The sequence below is a fragment of the Vigna unguiculata genome, chromosome 10 (genome assembly GCF_037176805.1).
Source record: "Vigna unguiculata cultivar grain cowpea cultivar isolate G323 ecotype 2 chromosome 10, ASM3717680v1, whole genome shotgun sequence".
Classification (NCBI taxonomy): domain Eukaryota; kingdom Viridiplantae; phylum Streptophyta; class Magnoliopsida; order Fabales; family Fabaceae; genus Vigna; species Vigna unguiculata.
The window spans coordinates 7,708,135-7,724,796 of record NC_140801.1 but is presented as its reverse complement, the minus strand read 5'-3'; the positions used below and the strand labels follow the sequence as shown (position 1 = coordinate 7,724,796).

General features: G+C 34.5%; 1 protein-coding gene across 1 annotated transcript; it reads right to left on the bottom strand.

The window, feature by feature from the left end:
* Window positions 1-14,724: 14,724 nt before the first annotated feature.
* Window positions 14,725-15,928, bottom strand: LOC146882081 (uncharacterized). Its single transcript, XM_085667986.1, has one exon. It carries the CDS (start codon window positions 15,727-15,729, stop codon window positions 14,830-14,832), a length of 900 nt encoding a protein of 299 aa, XP_085524112.1. The 5' UTR covers window positions 15,730-15,928; the 3' UTR covers window positions 14,725-14,829.
* Between the last annotated feature and the right edge of the window lie 734 nt (window positions 15,929-16,662).

Here is a 16,662-nt window from a genome sequence, read left to right as displayed (position 1 = left end):
AAAACATGAACATGAAGCAGTTAAAAGGTGGAGAGTGTGTGCAGTTTGGTGAATCAGATTTGCTGTGGTCAGTTCTATTGTTGTTTCGTGCAATCAGACAAGTAGAGTCGTTGATGAGAATCTACGGTTGAGGTTTGGTGTTGTATAGTGAATGTGAACCGTGAGATGTTTATGAATGGTTTGAATGAGGTGAGTGCGGGAATAGGAGAAAAGAGTAACTGTAGGGAATCAGATGGTGTTTGGTCGTCCCATGAAGACTCTGGTAGGCGTAAAGCTGATATATGCACACACGTCATAGGAAGTGAAAAAAGATGAGTGTTAATTATAAATAGCACGCGTTTAGTATGCATAAAATGTTCATCAGTTTCTTACTTGTTATTCAATGAATGAAGTTACTTGTATTTTTTAAATGGTGATGGATAAATCTATGAAATTAAAATAAATATATTTTATATAAAATTAAAGAATAAATAGTTAATTTAGAACGATAAATATTAATATATAAATTTCCATTTTTTCTATTTTCAGGTTTAATATAAAAATTTCAATTTTATTGATATTGTTTGAATTTAATTAATGTTTTAATTTTTCATAATTAATATGTGTTTTCATTAAAACAAAAATTAACATTTGAATTTAAATTTACAAAACAAAAAGCAAACAAAAATGTCTTTAAAGTTAAGGATTGTATAAGGATTTTAAATCTATATAGTGAAAAAGATTAAGGAACTAATACTGATTTTTAATTTTACAAAATAAAAAATAATTGTTTCTTACGGGTAACAACATATTAACTTTAATTTTCAATCTAGTAAACGCATATTACAATTACTAAATATGAAATATGTGTCTAATTATATTAATTATTAATTGAGTTAAAAGATTTAATATAATTAAATTTTTAATAAGATTATAATTATTTTTATTATACTAAAAGCGAAATAGTTCAATATTTATTATATTGAATTGATCATTTATTAACAATTAAAACTAAAAGTTTATCAACATAAATAAATATTATTTATATTATTATATAAATATGATTTCATGGTTTATACATTTTGTTTTTAATTTTATTTTTAAGTGTTCTTTTTAATGTTATTTTATTAATTTCACAGTGATTTTTTTTAAATTTAACTATTTTTTAAATGATACATGTTACAAAGGTGGTGATTGGATTATGGGCTTTGGATTCACTTAGGGTGTACACTCTTTGATGTCGCTAGTATGGTATAGGAGTCATGGTTGTCTGCAAGAAGGAGCTGAGTTTGAGAAGGTGGTTTTTGTTATAGTAGCGGCCAAGTGAAGATTCACTCGGGTGTGTGGTGCTTTCGTGGTGATCAAAGTGTTTAAATTCCAACTCAATTCGAATTGTTTCCTTTGCAAGGTTGGGACATAGTCTCAAGGGTGAATTGGTTCTTTTCTCAATCCCATTCCGATGAGCTGAGATGACCAACAAGGTGATGTTCTTTGATTAAAAAAGGATAAGTCAGTGATTGAGTATGAGGTACGGATCAAATTGAATAGTGGGGGGCAGCGTGTCACGTGAATCAGAGTCATCTAACAAAGGAAAGTGAATAATAGACGCAAAGGATCCCGGTAGCAGAAGAGTTTGTAGACGTGTTCTGAAACAAGTATTAGAATTTTAACCTTGGTGTGGTGGCGTTCACTTTTGCATTGGTGTCTGAAGGAGGACTTGTGCCAATAATTTCTAATTGGATGGTTCCTACTGAGAATTTGAAGTAAATACAGAGTGAGGGAGATGTTGGAGAAGTAGTGGCTTATACTAAATATAACGACAAGGATGACTGCGAGTTTGGTGAATCTTAAAGGAGAGGTAGTGAGAGGATAGAATGTTCAAGGGTAAACGTTGGATAAGGGAGGATAGACTTTTTGGCCTATGGTTTAAAAAGGGTGGATGCGATGTTGAGAAAATAGGAGGTTAAGGCTATAAACAAGGGAGCCAAAATGATTTTGCAATTTCCATAGAAGTTTTGGAGGAAGGTTTCTCAACGATGATTGATTCCTTATCACGGTAGACATGAAAGGAACGTCATTTTGAGTGAACAAATAAGTGACTTTGTGTGTTGATCAGAGTAGCGCAACGGGATGACGATAAGTGATGCTTATGAAGGGTAAGAGGTGCGTGAAAAGAATTATCTTACTCACGACCTAGAGTATAACTACGACAACCAGTTCTTGTTGAACAACAAAAGTGTCGTTCTTATGAGTATCAATTAAAGATGTTCAAAGAATCAATTAGAGTCGGAATTATGGGGTTACTCAAAGAAAGTTGTGCAAGAGTAGTAGGAGATTTGAGTTATGATTTCAAGTTAGAGTGCCAACTTGGAGTTGATAAAGTGAGAGTAGATGTTTAGCCAGGGAATGGAATTCAAGATCCGTGATTTGACGAGTTAAGAGTAAGGGTTGATTGAGAAACCTAAGTGTTTGGGGTGGAAAGAGAATATGTGAGGAGATTTCATTAGTTTAGTCATTCGACTAGAACTAAAGAGTATCCCAGCAAGGTTGGGGAAGAAGCAATTCAGAAAAATCTTAGTTGAGAAGTATCTTAGAGTTAATAGGTATAAATCAAACTAAAAATTTCCAAGTCAAGGAAAGACATGGTTCTAAGGCTTTTGTAGAAGGATGGTTACAAGTTAGTAGATCAGAAATGAAGGTGAGATGCCGAAATGAATTTGGTGGTTGTAAAAGAGGGAAGCTTAAGTTGGAAATGGAATGACTTGGTTGTGGATTTTGTTACCATTGGTTGAAGTTAGTACAGGAGGCAAAATGTTATGAGTGTCGTTATGCATAAAAGTGGTCAAGGGTGTTGATGGTGAGGTAGTAGGCCATAACTCAATAGTGATCAAGTTAGTAGAGTGATGTATAAAGTGGTGAATAAGATGACGGGAAGTGATAACGAACATGCTTTGGTTTGAGACTTAAAGTGATATGAGACTTTGATGGGTGAGTCAGTATATCAGATACAAGTTAGTTGGGCAAGTATGAAAGAGCAATTCCAGTGTTAAGGTTGCAAGTTAGAAGTTAGTTCGAGTGTAGTGACTAAACCAATTTACATTGTTGGACACATATCGCATAGTACAAAGGTAAAGTTTCCAGTGACTATAGGTGTTGGAGTCATCAAATCTGTCATGTCTAGGTGGTGGTTGTCGGAGGATGTGAGGGAAACGCGGTTTTCTTTCTATCCCATCGGTGAATTTTCGACTTCGAGGTCGAAAATTTTCTTGTTGGGGAGAATGTAAGACCCACTTTTATTGAGTGCCCTAATGTTAAGGGCTGCCACACTGTTGGGCCTAAAGGGCTAGCCCATAGGATGCCAAGGCCCCTAAAGCAGCCAAGGTCCCTCAATTGTAAGTCATTCTGAAAAATCAGTGCCCTAACTCACCCATTTTCTCTCCACAGAACCTCTGCTAGTGTTTGGAGATCTACCCAAGTTCAAGTGAGCTCAACCTCCGTCTCCCGTTCACGTAAGTTAGTTCTTGAACCTAGCCTTTCTAAGTTGTTTTCGTGGTTTATGTCGGGACTCATTGTGTGAATCCAATCTCCTTTGTCGTGCCACTGTTTCAGTTCATAGATTTGTCCTTGGAGCTACTGGTTTCGCTGGCTTAAGAGTCGAAGTCCAATATTAGCCCTTTTCCAAGTAAGGGAAGCTAGGGTTTTACGTTATTTTTATTTTATGTGATTAATGTTTTGTGAAATGTGAGAAAAGATTGGGGGTTTTTGGTATATTTTTGAGTTAGGGGTTCAAATATTCATAAAACTGTGATATTTGACGTTATTTCTCGTACTCTGATGCGTCGCACAGTCGTTGGGCGGATGCCCTGGGTAGCTGGGCGACTGTGTGTTTTTCTAATATGCGCAGTTTTAGTAAAATTGACTTTCCCAAATCATTAACCGTTGGATTGAGCTCAAAGTTTGACATGTGGTTTATAACATGCTATTTTATGGTTTGATCGGTTGGATCGTGAATTAGATGTCTGTAGCGTGAGAAATGTGTCACGCATTACTGCAATGATTTTGGTTTCATGATAATGAATTTTCTTGGGAATTTTGGTGTAAGAATTATGGTTGTGGGTTGTGCTTGATTGTATGGAATTGCAAGTACTTAAACGTTGGCACTCATTTATTTGGGATGAATACTATTTTGTGATATATGTATGTCTTTGTATGCATTTATAAAGTATAAGATGAATGAATTTGCATGAGTGATGTGATTCATGGATTGTGAATGATGAACTTGGATAAATCTTGGCATGCGATTCAATGAAATGGTTGGTTATATATGTGGTCATGAATTCGGTATGAACAATAATGTTACATTGATGGCATGGTATTGGTATGAGGTGAAGTTCTATATCCCCGAATTGGGAGGAATGAATGGTATGAAATCAACATGGAATATGAAAGAGGATGGGTTACAAAGGATAGCGTGAGGTGTTTAATGCATGATCAATATTATTTGTTTGTTTGGAATGTGATTGGTATGTTGTTAGTACGTAAATCCACGAGTCTCTAGGTGAGACTTCCTGGTCGTGCTTTAGTGTTCGGGACGTAATTCCATGGCCCCTATTAGTGGGTGTCTTGGTGGTGCCTCATCTATATAACTTGGTAAGGATTTAAGGTAAGGATTGCATCCTGACACTCTAAGGAGTAAGTTAGTCTTACTTAGAGCAGACTGACTCTTGTGGTGAGAGTAGTAGGAGGCCTGAAACTCATCGAGGGCTAACCTTGTGTGTGAGGGAATTGATTCATTGTAACACTTGTAACACATAGCTCGGGGGTGAGCAGAGGTATCCACCACAAGTGCAAGCATCCGCTGAATCCGACCAGGTTATATGTATCCGGATGAGTCAAGTCGAGTCTTAGTGTATTGATTTGAAGGTCATAACATGCTTGGATGATCTGTGTATATTGGACTGTGAAAGTATATCTGATTGCATGATGAAATCTTTTTGGCTCTAGCTTACCCTTTGCTTGTTTGATTGCCTTGTATGTTGTTCTTCTACCTTTGCGATGATCGTCAATTTATTGATGGGAGCAGATGCGAGAGGTACTTGTGGTCAACAGGGGAGAGATGATTCCGCTGCATAGTCTACTTGGGCTGGACTTCACGTTTTATTTGGGCTTTTCTTTAGGGTTAAGGCCCGTGTATTGTATTGTCCCTAAGGCTTTATTTCGAATATTGGCTATCTCTTACTCCTTTTGGGTTGTAAGCATTATAGTGAGCTTTAGTATTTTCTTTTAAGTACCTTGGATAATTGTAAGGAGTGACCTTATACTCCGCAACATGGCTCTTTATATTATCCGGTGTAAGATTTCATTTAATTATGTTATTATTTAAATGGAATGTTACAGACATTGTTCTGTTTATTTTAAATCTAATAGATTCATTTGTTATGTGGTCATTTTAAAACATGTTTAATAAAAAAAAATGGAAAGAATTGATATGATTTTGAGCTCAACATGTGTTTATCTTCTATTTCATGTTTAATTTGAGGAACACTGATGAATGAAATTATTTATGTAGCTATTTGTCATTGTGTCATGGTCATCATAGTTATATATTAATATGCGAATTAGTCAACCCATTTAATTACAAGTTTATAATCATATAACCAGCATTTTAAATTTTATAAATATGCATTTGATATGTAAATATATGAGTTAAAAGAGTCAATCAATTTCCAAAAAATACATTGAAATATTTCAATATTCAAACCATTTGATTAATACACTAATATAAAATCTTGTTTTTAACTCGTCTTATATGCCTCGGTTGTCTAGTAACCGAAGCATATAATGGCGCTGTGGCATTTTTGCAATTCTTGCAAACATTTATGTCTCGGTTCACTTTTCACCCGAAGCCAAAAACGAATTTATGCTTCAGTTCGCAAAAAACTGGTGCCAAAAAGTGTAATATGCTTTAATTCAAGAGACCTGAAACCAAAAACTTGGCTAAAATTTCAAAAATGCCACTAGCCGTGTGATTTTTGGCCTCATATCGGGGAAACTGCTGCCAAAAGAGTTTTATGCCTCGGTTAAAAATAGAACTAAGGCCATATCCTTTACTTAGGGCACAAAATCGCGAACCATTTCATTATTCTTCTTCTTCTCTGCGTGCCTGCACTCCGCTCTCTCTTCTTTCTCTCTAGGACGACGACCATTGCTTCGACAAACTCCTCTACGGCCATTGCTCTGTGGTGGTGGATCACGCTTCGGTTTGCGACCTCCATCTTCTTCGTTAATGGCAGCGGCTTCAACGAGGGTGGTGACCAGCGACGTCTATTTTGCAACATGGTGGTTCGTCGGGGCGGCCTAGTTTCGCGACGCATACAACCTATAATTTGGGTTTTGTAGGTCTCGCTTCGTGTTAGAGCTTCTGGTTTTGGTTTCATCTGCAGGTAAAGGATTCGTCACGGTGGTTGCGTCTTCTCATGACAGTGGAGGCGACAGTGGCTCAGGCGCGATGTGTAGTGTTCTTCACACGAGGGTTTCACACCTACCTTTCATTGGTTTTGGTTTTCTACAGGTGGTGCGCATTGTTCCTGACGATTTTGGTTGTGTGTTTATGGTGGTGGCCAATATGGTTGTCGTTGATTTCGACGGTGGTGTCACAGTGACGAAACAGGTGGGGCTATGTTGCTCTATGACTTCGATTTATAGAGAACCGAGGCAGAAAAGTGAATTAATGGCTTCGATTCTAGAAAAGTCACCCATTTTTGCCTCACTTCAATATACCACAATTCTGGAACCGAAACAGAATATAAAAAACAATCGGGACAAAAATCCTTACTACGGTGGTGATAAGTGATAATAAAAGTAGGAAAGGTGAATTTTAGGTTTAATTGAACTGGGTAATATGAGTTGGAGGTAGCCTATAAAGTTTGCAGGTAAAATTTGTTTAATCTCTAGATTATGAAAAAGAAAAAAAAAATCTGCTTCATTCTATACTAAAATAATGTTAATAAAGATAAAGATGAGATAAACATTTTATACTAAGATAATGTTAATAAAGATAAATATCTGCTTCATTTATAGTAATAAAATAGTAAACCTATACTTATAGTTTCCAAGAAAATGACTTAAATAAATCACTCTTAAAATAATAAATAAAATTTTAAAAAATAAATAAATAAATTTGAAATGTATGATTGGATATATTGTTTAAGACTTTATAAAAAATACATAACTGATATTAATGTATTACAAAAGAAATGAGGTTTTATATTTAATAATGAATTAGAGTATTTTAGTAAATATATTATAAGTACCTAAGTAGAAAATGTGAAAGTCTTCTACAGACAACAAAATTCTTTAAAACTTATCCATTTGGATATTGTTTGATGTATATGTCACCCGGCCTCAACCACCACAAATGGAAATATCTCAAATAAGCATCACAAGAATGCATAGAATCACCTTTTCTTTTTGCATAAAAATATCACCTTTGCAATTCTAGACTTAGAGGTCATATATTGAGAAGTTTTATAAGTTATATAACTAATTTAAAAATTCTTTATTATATTTATATTTAATTATTTTCTTGTTAAATTTTTAAATATTATTATTATTATTTTAAAAAATGTTATATATATATATATGTATATGTATATATATATATATATATATATATATATATATATATATATATATATATAAATTTAAAAGGTGGTTTGAGATGGTCCCCTGCTTTATTTTTCACTCGTGGAGTCTATTAGTTTACCAAACTTAATAATAGAAGTAGGCCCGAGAAAATAATTGATCCGTAATGTAAGGAAATGTAGGTATATTACGTGAATAAATAATATTGTACAAATAAAATTGAATAATAATAATAATAATAAAGTTCTAAAAAATAATTACAACAGTATATCAGTTATCAGGAGTGGTGATTTAATATTTATAAATATATTAACTTAATATATAAATAATTCTAGTTATTAACCAGGCAATTTAAAAACATCACATGTCAACATCTAATCATAATTTAGAATCTTAATTTTGTTTCTTTAAATAACCCAATGATGAAAGTGATGAGAGGAAAGTAGAGAAAAAGGTTAAGGAAGGTGAAGGAGTAGAGAAAGATGAAGAGAGGAAAATGAAGATAAAAAATGAACAAAAGTAAATTAAATTTTAATGTATAACATTTCTAAAATCAAATTAATTTTATTTAATAAATATTTAGCCTAAAAAATGTGAAAACTAAAATAAATTGTAAAAATATAAAGATAAAATTAGAGGATAACTTAGAGAATATTCTACGGCAAACATTTTTTTATCCAGAAAACGAAATTTCTGAATGTTAACCTTAAACCAGAAAAAACCGAACATAAATTGTCCAAAACTTTGCTGACAAAAGCTTTAGTATGCAGATTTAACTTTTAGTGAAGTGCTGACAAATCCGATGGAACAATTTTCAAAAGTCTTCATCAGTCGCAATCCCTACATTGAATTCTCTTGGATCACACGACTCCAACTGCAATATAACTTTTCTAACATTATTTAACAAACTGAAATGTTTTAGTAATATACCGGAAAAGAGGAAGAAATCCAAATTTGGAGAATAGAGATAGGAATAGGGAAAAAGTAATGCAGGGGAGTAAACAGATGCTTATGAAAATCGTTAGTATCAACATTAAAGGTCTAAGAGGGGCACAAATGAAAATATATATTAAATAATGATGTAGTAGACATGCCATGTATTCAAGAGACCAAGTTAAAAGATCTTCAACTCTCTAGTTGTTACAACTTGTGGAGAGATAATATATATTGGGTGAACAAACACGCAACCGGAAATTTTGGGAGAATTTTAACAATGTGGCATAATAAGGATAAATTTACGTGTGTAAAGCAAGTAATATGGAATATGTATATATGTGTGGTAGGTGAGTTTTATAGCACTTCTAATGCTAATCCGGTAGCTATTTCTGATGTGTATTCATCTTGTGAATTTAACGAAAAAGTAAGTTTGTGGGAAGAACTAGTCAATGTAAAGTTAGGAGAAGAATGTAAGTAATGGTGTATTTTGGGAGACTTCAATGCGGTGAGAAAAAACAATGAAAGAAGGGGTCTAAATTATAAAGGTAGTACCGCAATAAAAGAAGTGGAAGGGTTTAATAATTTCATTGAAAGTGTGGAACTGCTAAATGTTCCTTTAATTAGAGGAAGGTATACATGGTATAGGGACAATGTTACGACCAAAAGCAGAATTGATAGGGTCTTGATTTCCTCAGAGTGGTTAGAGCACAAGCCCGATAGTAAACAATATATCAAGGAAAGAATAGTATATGATCATTGTGCTTTACTGCTTAAACCGATTACGATTGATTGGGGTCCCAAGTCTTTAAAACCTTAAACATATGGTTTTTGAACCCTTCTTTTAAGCAGACAGTAAGGAAGTCTTGGGAGTCTTATTTTGAGAAAGGGAACCCAATGGTAGTCTTAAAAGAGAAGCTAAAAAAGCTTAAGCATGATTAAAGTCTTGGAACAAAGAGGTCTTTAGTATAATAGGATTAAAGAAACAAAACCTCTTATTGGAATTAGGGAGCTTAGACGAGAAGGATGATGATAGCAGTTTAGCAGAAGAAGATAGGTAAGGTGTATGAACATTCTAACAGAGCTAAAACTATTGTTAGAGAATGAAAGTTCATTGTTAAATCAAAAGGCAAGGGTAAAATGGCTTGAACAAGGGGATGTAAATTTTAAATACTTCAATTCTAGAATTAGATGGAGAAGAGTTAAGAATGAACTAAAAGGGGTGGATTTGAATGACTTGTGGTGTAAAGATCTAGTTAAGGTAAGAGAAGAGGTAAGGAAAGTCTTTGAAAAACGCTTCTCTGCACCTAAGTGTCTTAGCCTCAACCTCCAAAACATTGAGTTCCCAAGCATATCAGAGGATGACAATAGGCTTTTAAAGGATATAGGGGACCACGAAGTAGAGGAGGACATAAATGAATGTGATGGGACTAAAAGTCTAGGCCTGGATGTTTGTGAAGTTGTAAGATGGTTCCAAAAAGAAGGGAAAATGCCAAAAGGATGTAGTGCTTCTTTTATAACACTTGTTCCAAAAAAATAAGACCCTATAAGTGTGGATGATTATAGGCCTATATCTTTAGTTGGTTGTACGTATAAGATCGTTTCTAAGATCCTTTCAAATAGGCTGAAGAGTGTATTACCTAAGATCATAAATTACTCTCAATCAACATTTATTAAAGGAAGAAGACTCTTGGATAGTATTTTGGTAGCCAATGAGGTCGTGGAAGAATATAGGCTTAAGAAGAAGAGGGTGGCAATAATTAAGTTAGATTATGAAAAAGCCTGACTTAGTAAGCTGGGATTTCTTATACTATACGATGGCTAGATTGGGGTTTTGTGCGAGGTGGGTCGAGTGGATAAAAGAATGCTTGGAATCATCGTCAATATCGATATTGGTTGATGGGAGCCCTATAAAGGAGTTTGTTACCACAAGGGGTCTCAAGCAGGGTGATCCTATGACACATTTTTTATTCCTTATTGTAGCGGAGGATTTATTAGGGATGGTTAGACATGTTGTTAAGAAAAACTTATATTGTGGAGTAGAATTCAGCTATAATAGAACCAAGGTGGGGTACTTTAGTGGCAGATGTGTGATGCTAAAGTTCAAAATATAGGGGTTATAAAAGCTATATTAAGAAGTTTCGAACTGGTATCATAGCTTAGAGTAAATTTCTTCAAAACTAAAATTGGTCGGTTGGGCTTGTATGCAATATTGTTAAAAGACTTCTCTAATATCTTAAATTGCAAACACATGAAAATCCCAATTGTGTATCTTGGAATGCCAATTGGTGGAAATTCAAGGAATAAGCATTTTTGCAGCCTATGGTCGATAAAGTCAGAAGCATGCTATCTTGTTGGAAAGGAAAACTAATATCCATGGCTGATTGGGTTTGCCTCATAAAATCAGTAATCTCTGCTCTACCACTATACTTTCTTTATTTCTCTAAAGTGCCAAAAAGTGTGAGCAACAAACTTACTAAAATACAAAGAAAGTTCCTTTGGGAATGAGGATCTGAAGCTAGGAAAATAGCGTGTGTAAGGTGGGAAAACATTTGCAAGCCAAAGGAGATTTAGGGATTGGCTATCAAAGACATTGGAAACTTTAATACAACACTCCTAACCAAATGGAAGTGGAGATTTGGATTGAAGAATCGCAATTTGTGGAAACAGGAACTGGATTCAAAATATGGGTCATGGAGGAATCTCAACGACTCTAACATTACTAGGATTGCCTCAAGGTGGTGGAAAGACATCCATAAGGTGTATGGGAATGCTGTGAATGGAACCTAGTTTGATACCTAGATGGAGTGGGTGGTTGGCGAAGGGAAAAAAGTTAAGTTTTGGGAAGACAATTGGATAGGGGAAGAATCACTTAAAAGTAGATTTCCTAGGTTGTACTTGTTATCAGAATGTAAAGAACGGGTTATAGAGGAGGTAAGACATTAGGTAGTGAATGTATGGATTTAGGACCTATCTTAGAGGAGGCAAAAACTTGTTTGGGATGCAGCTATGATGGAACAATTCCTCCTATTATTAAACGGCCAAAGACTTAGAAAGGGGTGCCCCAACACTTGGAAGTGGAAGGAAGATGGGGATGACGTTTTCTCGGTTAGGCCCGCGTATAATAAGTTGCAAAGAACCTTAGAAGTGGGAGAGAATAAAGCGTTTGAAACATTATGGAAAACAAGGGTTACCCCAAAGGCACAATTACTAAGATGAAGGTTGTTTTTAGATAAGCTACCAATAAAGGCCAAACTAATAGAGAGGGGGGGGGGGGGTTCAACTACCGCACAATCTATGCGAGTTGTGTTTAGTTTGTGTGATAATGCTGAAACCCAAAATGTGTGGAGTTTGTGTGACAGGTGGATAGGGTTAAGTTCAGTGCATCATATTAAGGCAAGGGAGAATTTTCAACACTACCATCTCATCAACCTTAATAGTAGGCACAATGTTGTAAGGCAAAGAATGTGGTTAACAATTATAGGAGAAATTTGGAAACATAGAAATAGGGTAATATTCAAGCAAAGGAAGGTTGACTCTATTGAGATATTCGATCTTGCCCGAGTTACAACTTGAGTATTGATGAAACATAAAATCTCATATATTCAATTCTCATATAGTGACTGATATCTTTCTTCCTATGTTTGCTTAAAATCTCTTTGATATTGTAATTACTGTTTGTTCAAGTGTGTCAAGCAAGTAATTGCAGAATTCTTAGAGGAAGGAACCAAGAAGCTGGAGGATAGGTTGAAAACTCTGGTAATAGGAAGAGGGAATTGAAGCAGGTTCAGTTCAGTGAGGTGGTCCATCACGGGGTGTTCTATTAGGAAGAAGGGGTACCATAAACGCAAGTTAAGCTCTTGTAAATCAAAGTCTTTCAGCACCTATCTGCGTATGGGATCAACTCAACACTTCTCTTGCAGCTCAAGGTCTCAACCTCTCTGTTTTAGTCACTCCCTCATGAAGTTATATATATATATATATATATATATATATATATATATATATATATATATATATATATATATATATATATATATATATATATATATATATATATATATATATATATATATATATTCAATATTTTTTTATTGTTTTCTATATCACAAACTATATTATGGCGTGGATAGTAGTATGTGTCATTTTTACTTTAATTTTACCTTATTTTGTTTCAATAGATTCAAACAAATCCAACGAAAACATTTCCCGCTAGATAGAAAAGAATCAAACAAGTGAAAGAATAAAGAGAAATAAAGATGATCTTGATCTTGATATTGTGAAAGAGTCATAATGATTTTGATCTTGATCTTGTTAGTGCAATGTGTGTGGCAAACTATTTTCTTTACAATGGCGGAGCATCGGATGTGCCTATTGAAGTTAGTTTTTGGTTCTCATCATGAAAATTTGTCCTCAAAGTTTGTGGGTCTTCATATCTCTAAGAGTGTTTTCTTTTTGTTGGTCTTAAAGTCTACTTGATGTTAATTATATATATGTTGAAGGTGGAAACTCTTTGAATTGATTTTCAAAATATTGTCTGAAATGTTTATTATTTGTCATTAAACCTAAAGAAGATAAACATAATTTTCTACCTTTATTATGTTTGAAAATATTTAAGAGGCTCTCTTTTTTGTCTTATTTGGATTTACCATAGAAGATTTCTATTTCTTTGTCTCTTTCCTTTTTCACTTTCTCATGCTTTTCGTAAACTTCCTTTGTGATAAGTGGAGTGGGAGAGTATATCTGTGGAAAGAGAAGGTGAAATTGTTGGTGTAGTAATCATGGTGAATATTGTTTTTGTTGACGACAAACCTTTCTAAAAATATACTCCCTAATATTATGACTTGTGAAATACTTTGAGTAAAACATGAACTATTCATAGATTTTTTGTTTTGATCTTTCAACTACACGCATTAAACACAACTACTACAAAATCATAATTAATGAACTCTATTATATGTCATAATCATGATCAAAAACACTCTTAACATTTGTAATTCTCTAACATAATTAACATTAGGGGTGAGCATAAAATCCTAAACCGACCGCACCCGACCAAATCGAACAAAAAAATTGGTGGACAGTTGGTTTAATACGAATTTGGATGTTAAATGGATAATTTAAAGCGGGTAAAACGGATATAAGGGTCGGATACGAGTCAAGAAAAAAATATTTGAGAATACCCGACCCGACCGCTTTTCTTTTTTAGGAGGAAAACCTGGCTGCCTCTCTTATTTCTTCAAAACTTAATGCTCATCTCGCTTCTCTGTTATTCTTCTTTGTAGCCCTCTCTTCTTCCTTTTTCTCTGTTCTTCTTCTTTGTGACCCTCTTCTCTTTTCTTCTTCTCCATAGCCTCTCTTCCCATTCTTCTCCACTTTCAATCTTCCATTAAAATCCTAAAAATCTCCTTCACCACGCTCCCATGTCTTTCCTTTCTTCTCCAAAACCATTAGCACAAATAAACAAGTCCAAGATCGTGTGGCCCTCTTTCCTCGCCTCCTCCGCGCTCTGCCATTGTTGATGGAGAGAAAAAAAGTTTGATAGAAAAAATGTGTATGTGTGGCTAAGCAGACGAGGCTTGTGTATGATTTCAGGGCTTTCTTGTGCTTCTGATGCTCGTTTCTTCTCTCAAAATGTTGTCTTTGTTGTGTGGTTTATCTGTGGTTTATCTAGATGTTTGATATTCATCAAAAGTTCTCATCTTTAAGGTTGAGAATCAAGTTTTGGTTGAAATGGCTAACAAGGATCATGAGATGCTTTTTGTTTTGAAGGAAATTGTGGATTCTATATTGAAGAGACCAACCAATGCCTCTTTCTTTCTTGTTCTTTTCTCAGTTTCAAGTTGATTGTTTTTCAAGAAATTTCAAGTGTTGTTCCGTCTTTGCAAATTTGTTTTTGATGGTTTTAAACTCAGTCATGAGTCTTTTATCATTGATTTGATATATGTTAAACCCAATCAACCCATCCGAAAAAATTTGAATTATGGGTTTTGAAAAATTAAATATGGATAATACCAGGTTGGACCTGAACCCGGTCAAACCTGAACTATGCTCAACCCTAATTAACATAACAAATTATTATTAAATGCAATTAATTACCCACATTTAAGTTTATCCAAAGAGTTTGGTATTATAATAAAAGCTTGTGATTAGTTTCCATGGAACCAGTTCAAATATCAACTTTAACATGCATTTGATATCCAATAAACACATTAGTAACACATTATTCAACATATATACTCAAATTGAAATACACCAAGTTAGGGTCTTCCCTCAATTAAAACCATAGAAATTTTTGCATCTGATGAAACTACCATTAGCATGACCTTTGAACCTTCCATCATTTGCAATGGTTACTGCATTTTGCTGGGTGCCTAGACGTGGTGGTAAGGGACCACCATCGCTGTCTTCACTGTCAGACTGCCAAAACATTTTGTTGTGCACCCTCTGAAGGTTACCACAATGAGGACACATGCTTGGCTTCCAAATCCCACTTTTATTCACTTCATCGAACATGTATACTAATGCAGAAACAGGGTGTTGTTCGGGACCCTCCACTGTTATATCAAACTTTCCATCACACACTCCAACCTTTGCCACAACCGAAAACCCAATTTCTGTTCTTTCACTTGATCTGTTAACAACCACTCTTCCGTTGCCATTAACAAAATAGTGTGCCATAGTCACTGCCTTAGCATGTTCATAATCGATTTTCTTGCACTCCCAAACAAGAAGACCGAACCTGTTTGCACTGCCGTACAAGTAAACTCTGGTGTCCGTAACACCTCCCCATGCATCAACCTTCTTTTTCGTCTTTGTCCACGCGATGGAACCCTCAGACTTAAAGTCGATCGTGCGAAGAAAACCGGTTTCAGTTTTGTATATTTGCAGGAATAGACTTTCCTTTTCTGAACATATTATGCTGTCATAGAGTACAAACGTTACCATGTTAACATTCCCGTCTTCATAAACAAGTCTTGTTAACACGAGGTTGCATGTTGACCCTTCAACGGTGTATGAAACTTCTCCCTTTTCAGAAAATGATCCATCGTCCCACTTGTGAATCATACATGTGGCCATGTTGATAGTAGCATATGTTCCTAGTTGAAGATGGCATGGAAATGGAAGACTCCCTCTATGACGATGAAAACCAGCAAAATTGTTGTTTCCCATCTTTTTGTGTGTAGAGTAGATGCAGCACAACACAAAAAGTTGGAATCGATCGGTTGAAGAAGGTAATGTGCAATTATTCAAAACAATAATGAGAAACTAAACTAAACTAGGTATTGTGTTTTGTGGTGAGCATGGTTGGGATGTTCACATGCCAAAACTATAAGTAGACACTGATAATAGAATCATATTTTCACTCTCACTGTAAGGGAAGCGTTGTTCTTCAGCTTTTTAATTCAGTAGCATCTAATTCTTTATCTCTTTCTGATGCTCTTTTTTATTCTTCCACTTGCTTGGTTCTTTGATTCTTGATTCTACTTTTTGATTCTATTATGTAGTGTTAGTTTCTTTCTTTAACAGTGTAGTTTCAAAACTAGGGGTGGTTTTTAGCATAAGTCATTTTTAGTTTTAAAATCACACAATGATAAGAGAGGTGGTTAATAAAGAGTATAGTGCATGTGCAATTGAAAAAATATCAGTATCTGCAGTAAAGAGGAGAACATGAATTTGGTTTTGTATCCTTGATTATACAATTTATTGTTGTGCTGCTTCTATTCGACGCACAAAAAGATGAGAAACAACAACATTGCTTGTTTTTAATGTCATAGAGGGAGTTTTTCATTTCCATCAACATGATCATATCTAGTATTCACAAATGGGATGATGAACAAAGGCAGAGAAGAACGTTCATCCATGGGTGGGTGGTGTAAATATATATAAATTAAATTGGTAATATCTTATTTCTAAAATAGAGAACTGGAAACAAAATTTTGAAAGATACATATAATGCAATCATCTGTCTCTTTCTATATTTCTTCTACATATGTCATTTATTTATTTATATATTTATATATTTATCTTATCTTATTTATTTATTTTAAAATCTTGATTTTGGATTTTTAAAATTTAAAAAATAATTCAATCCAAATTCAATTA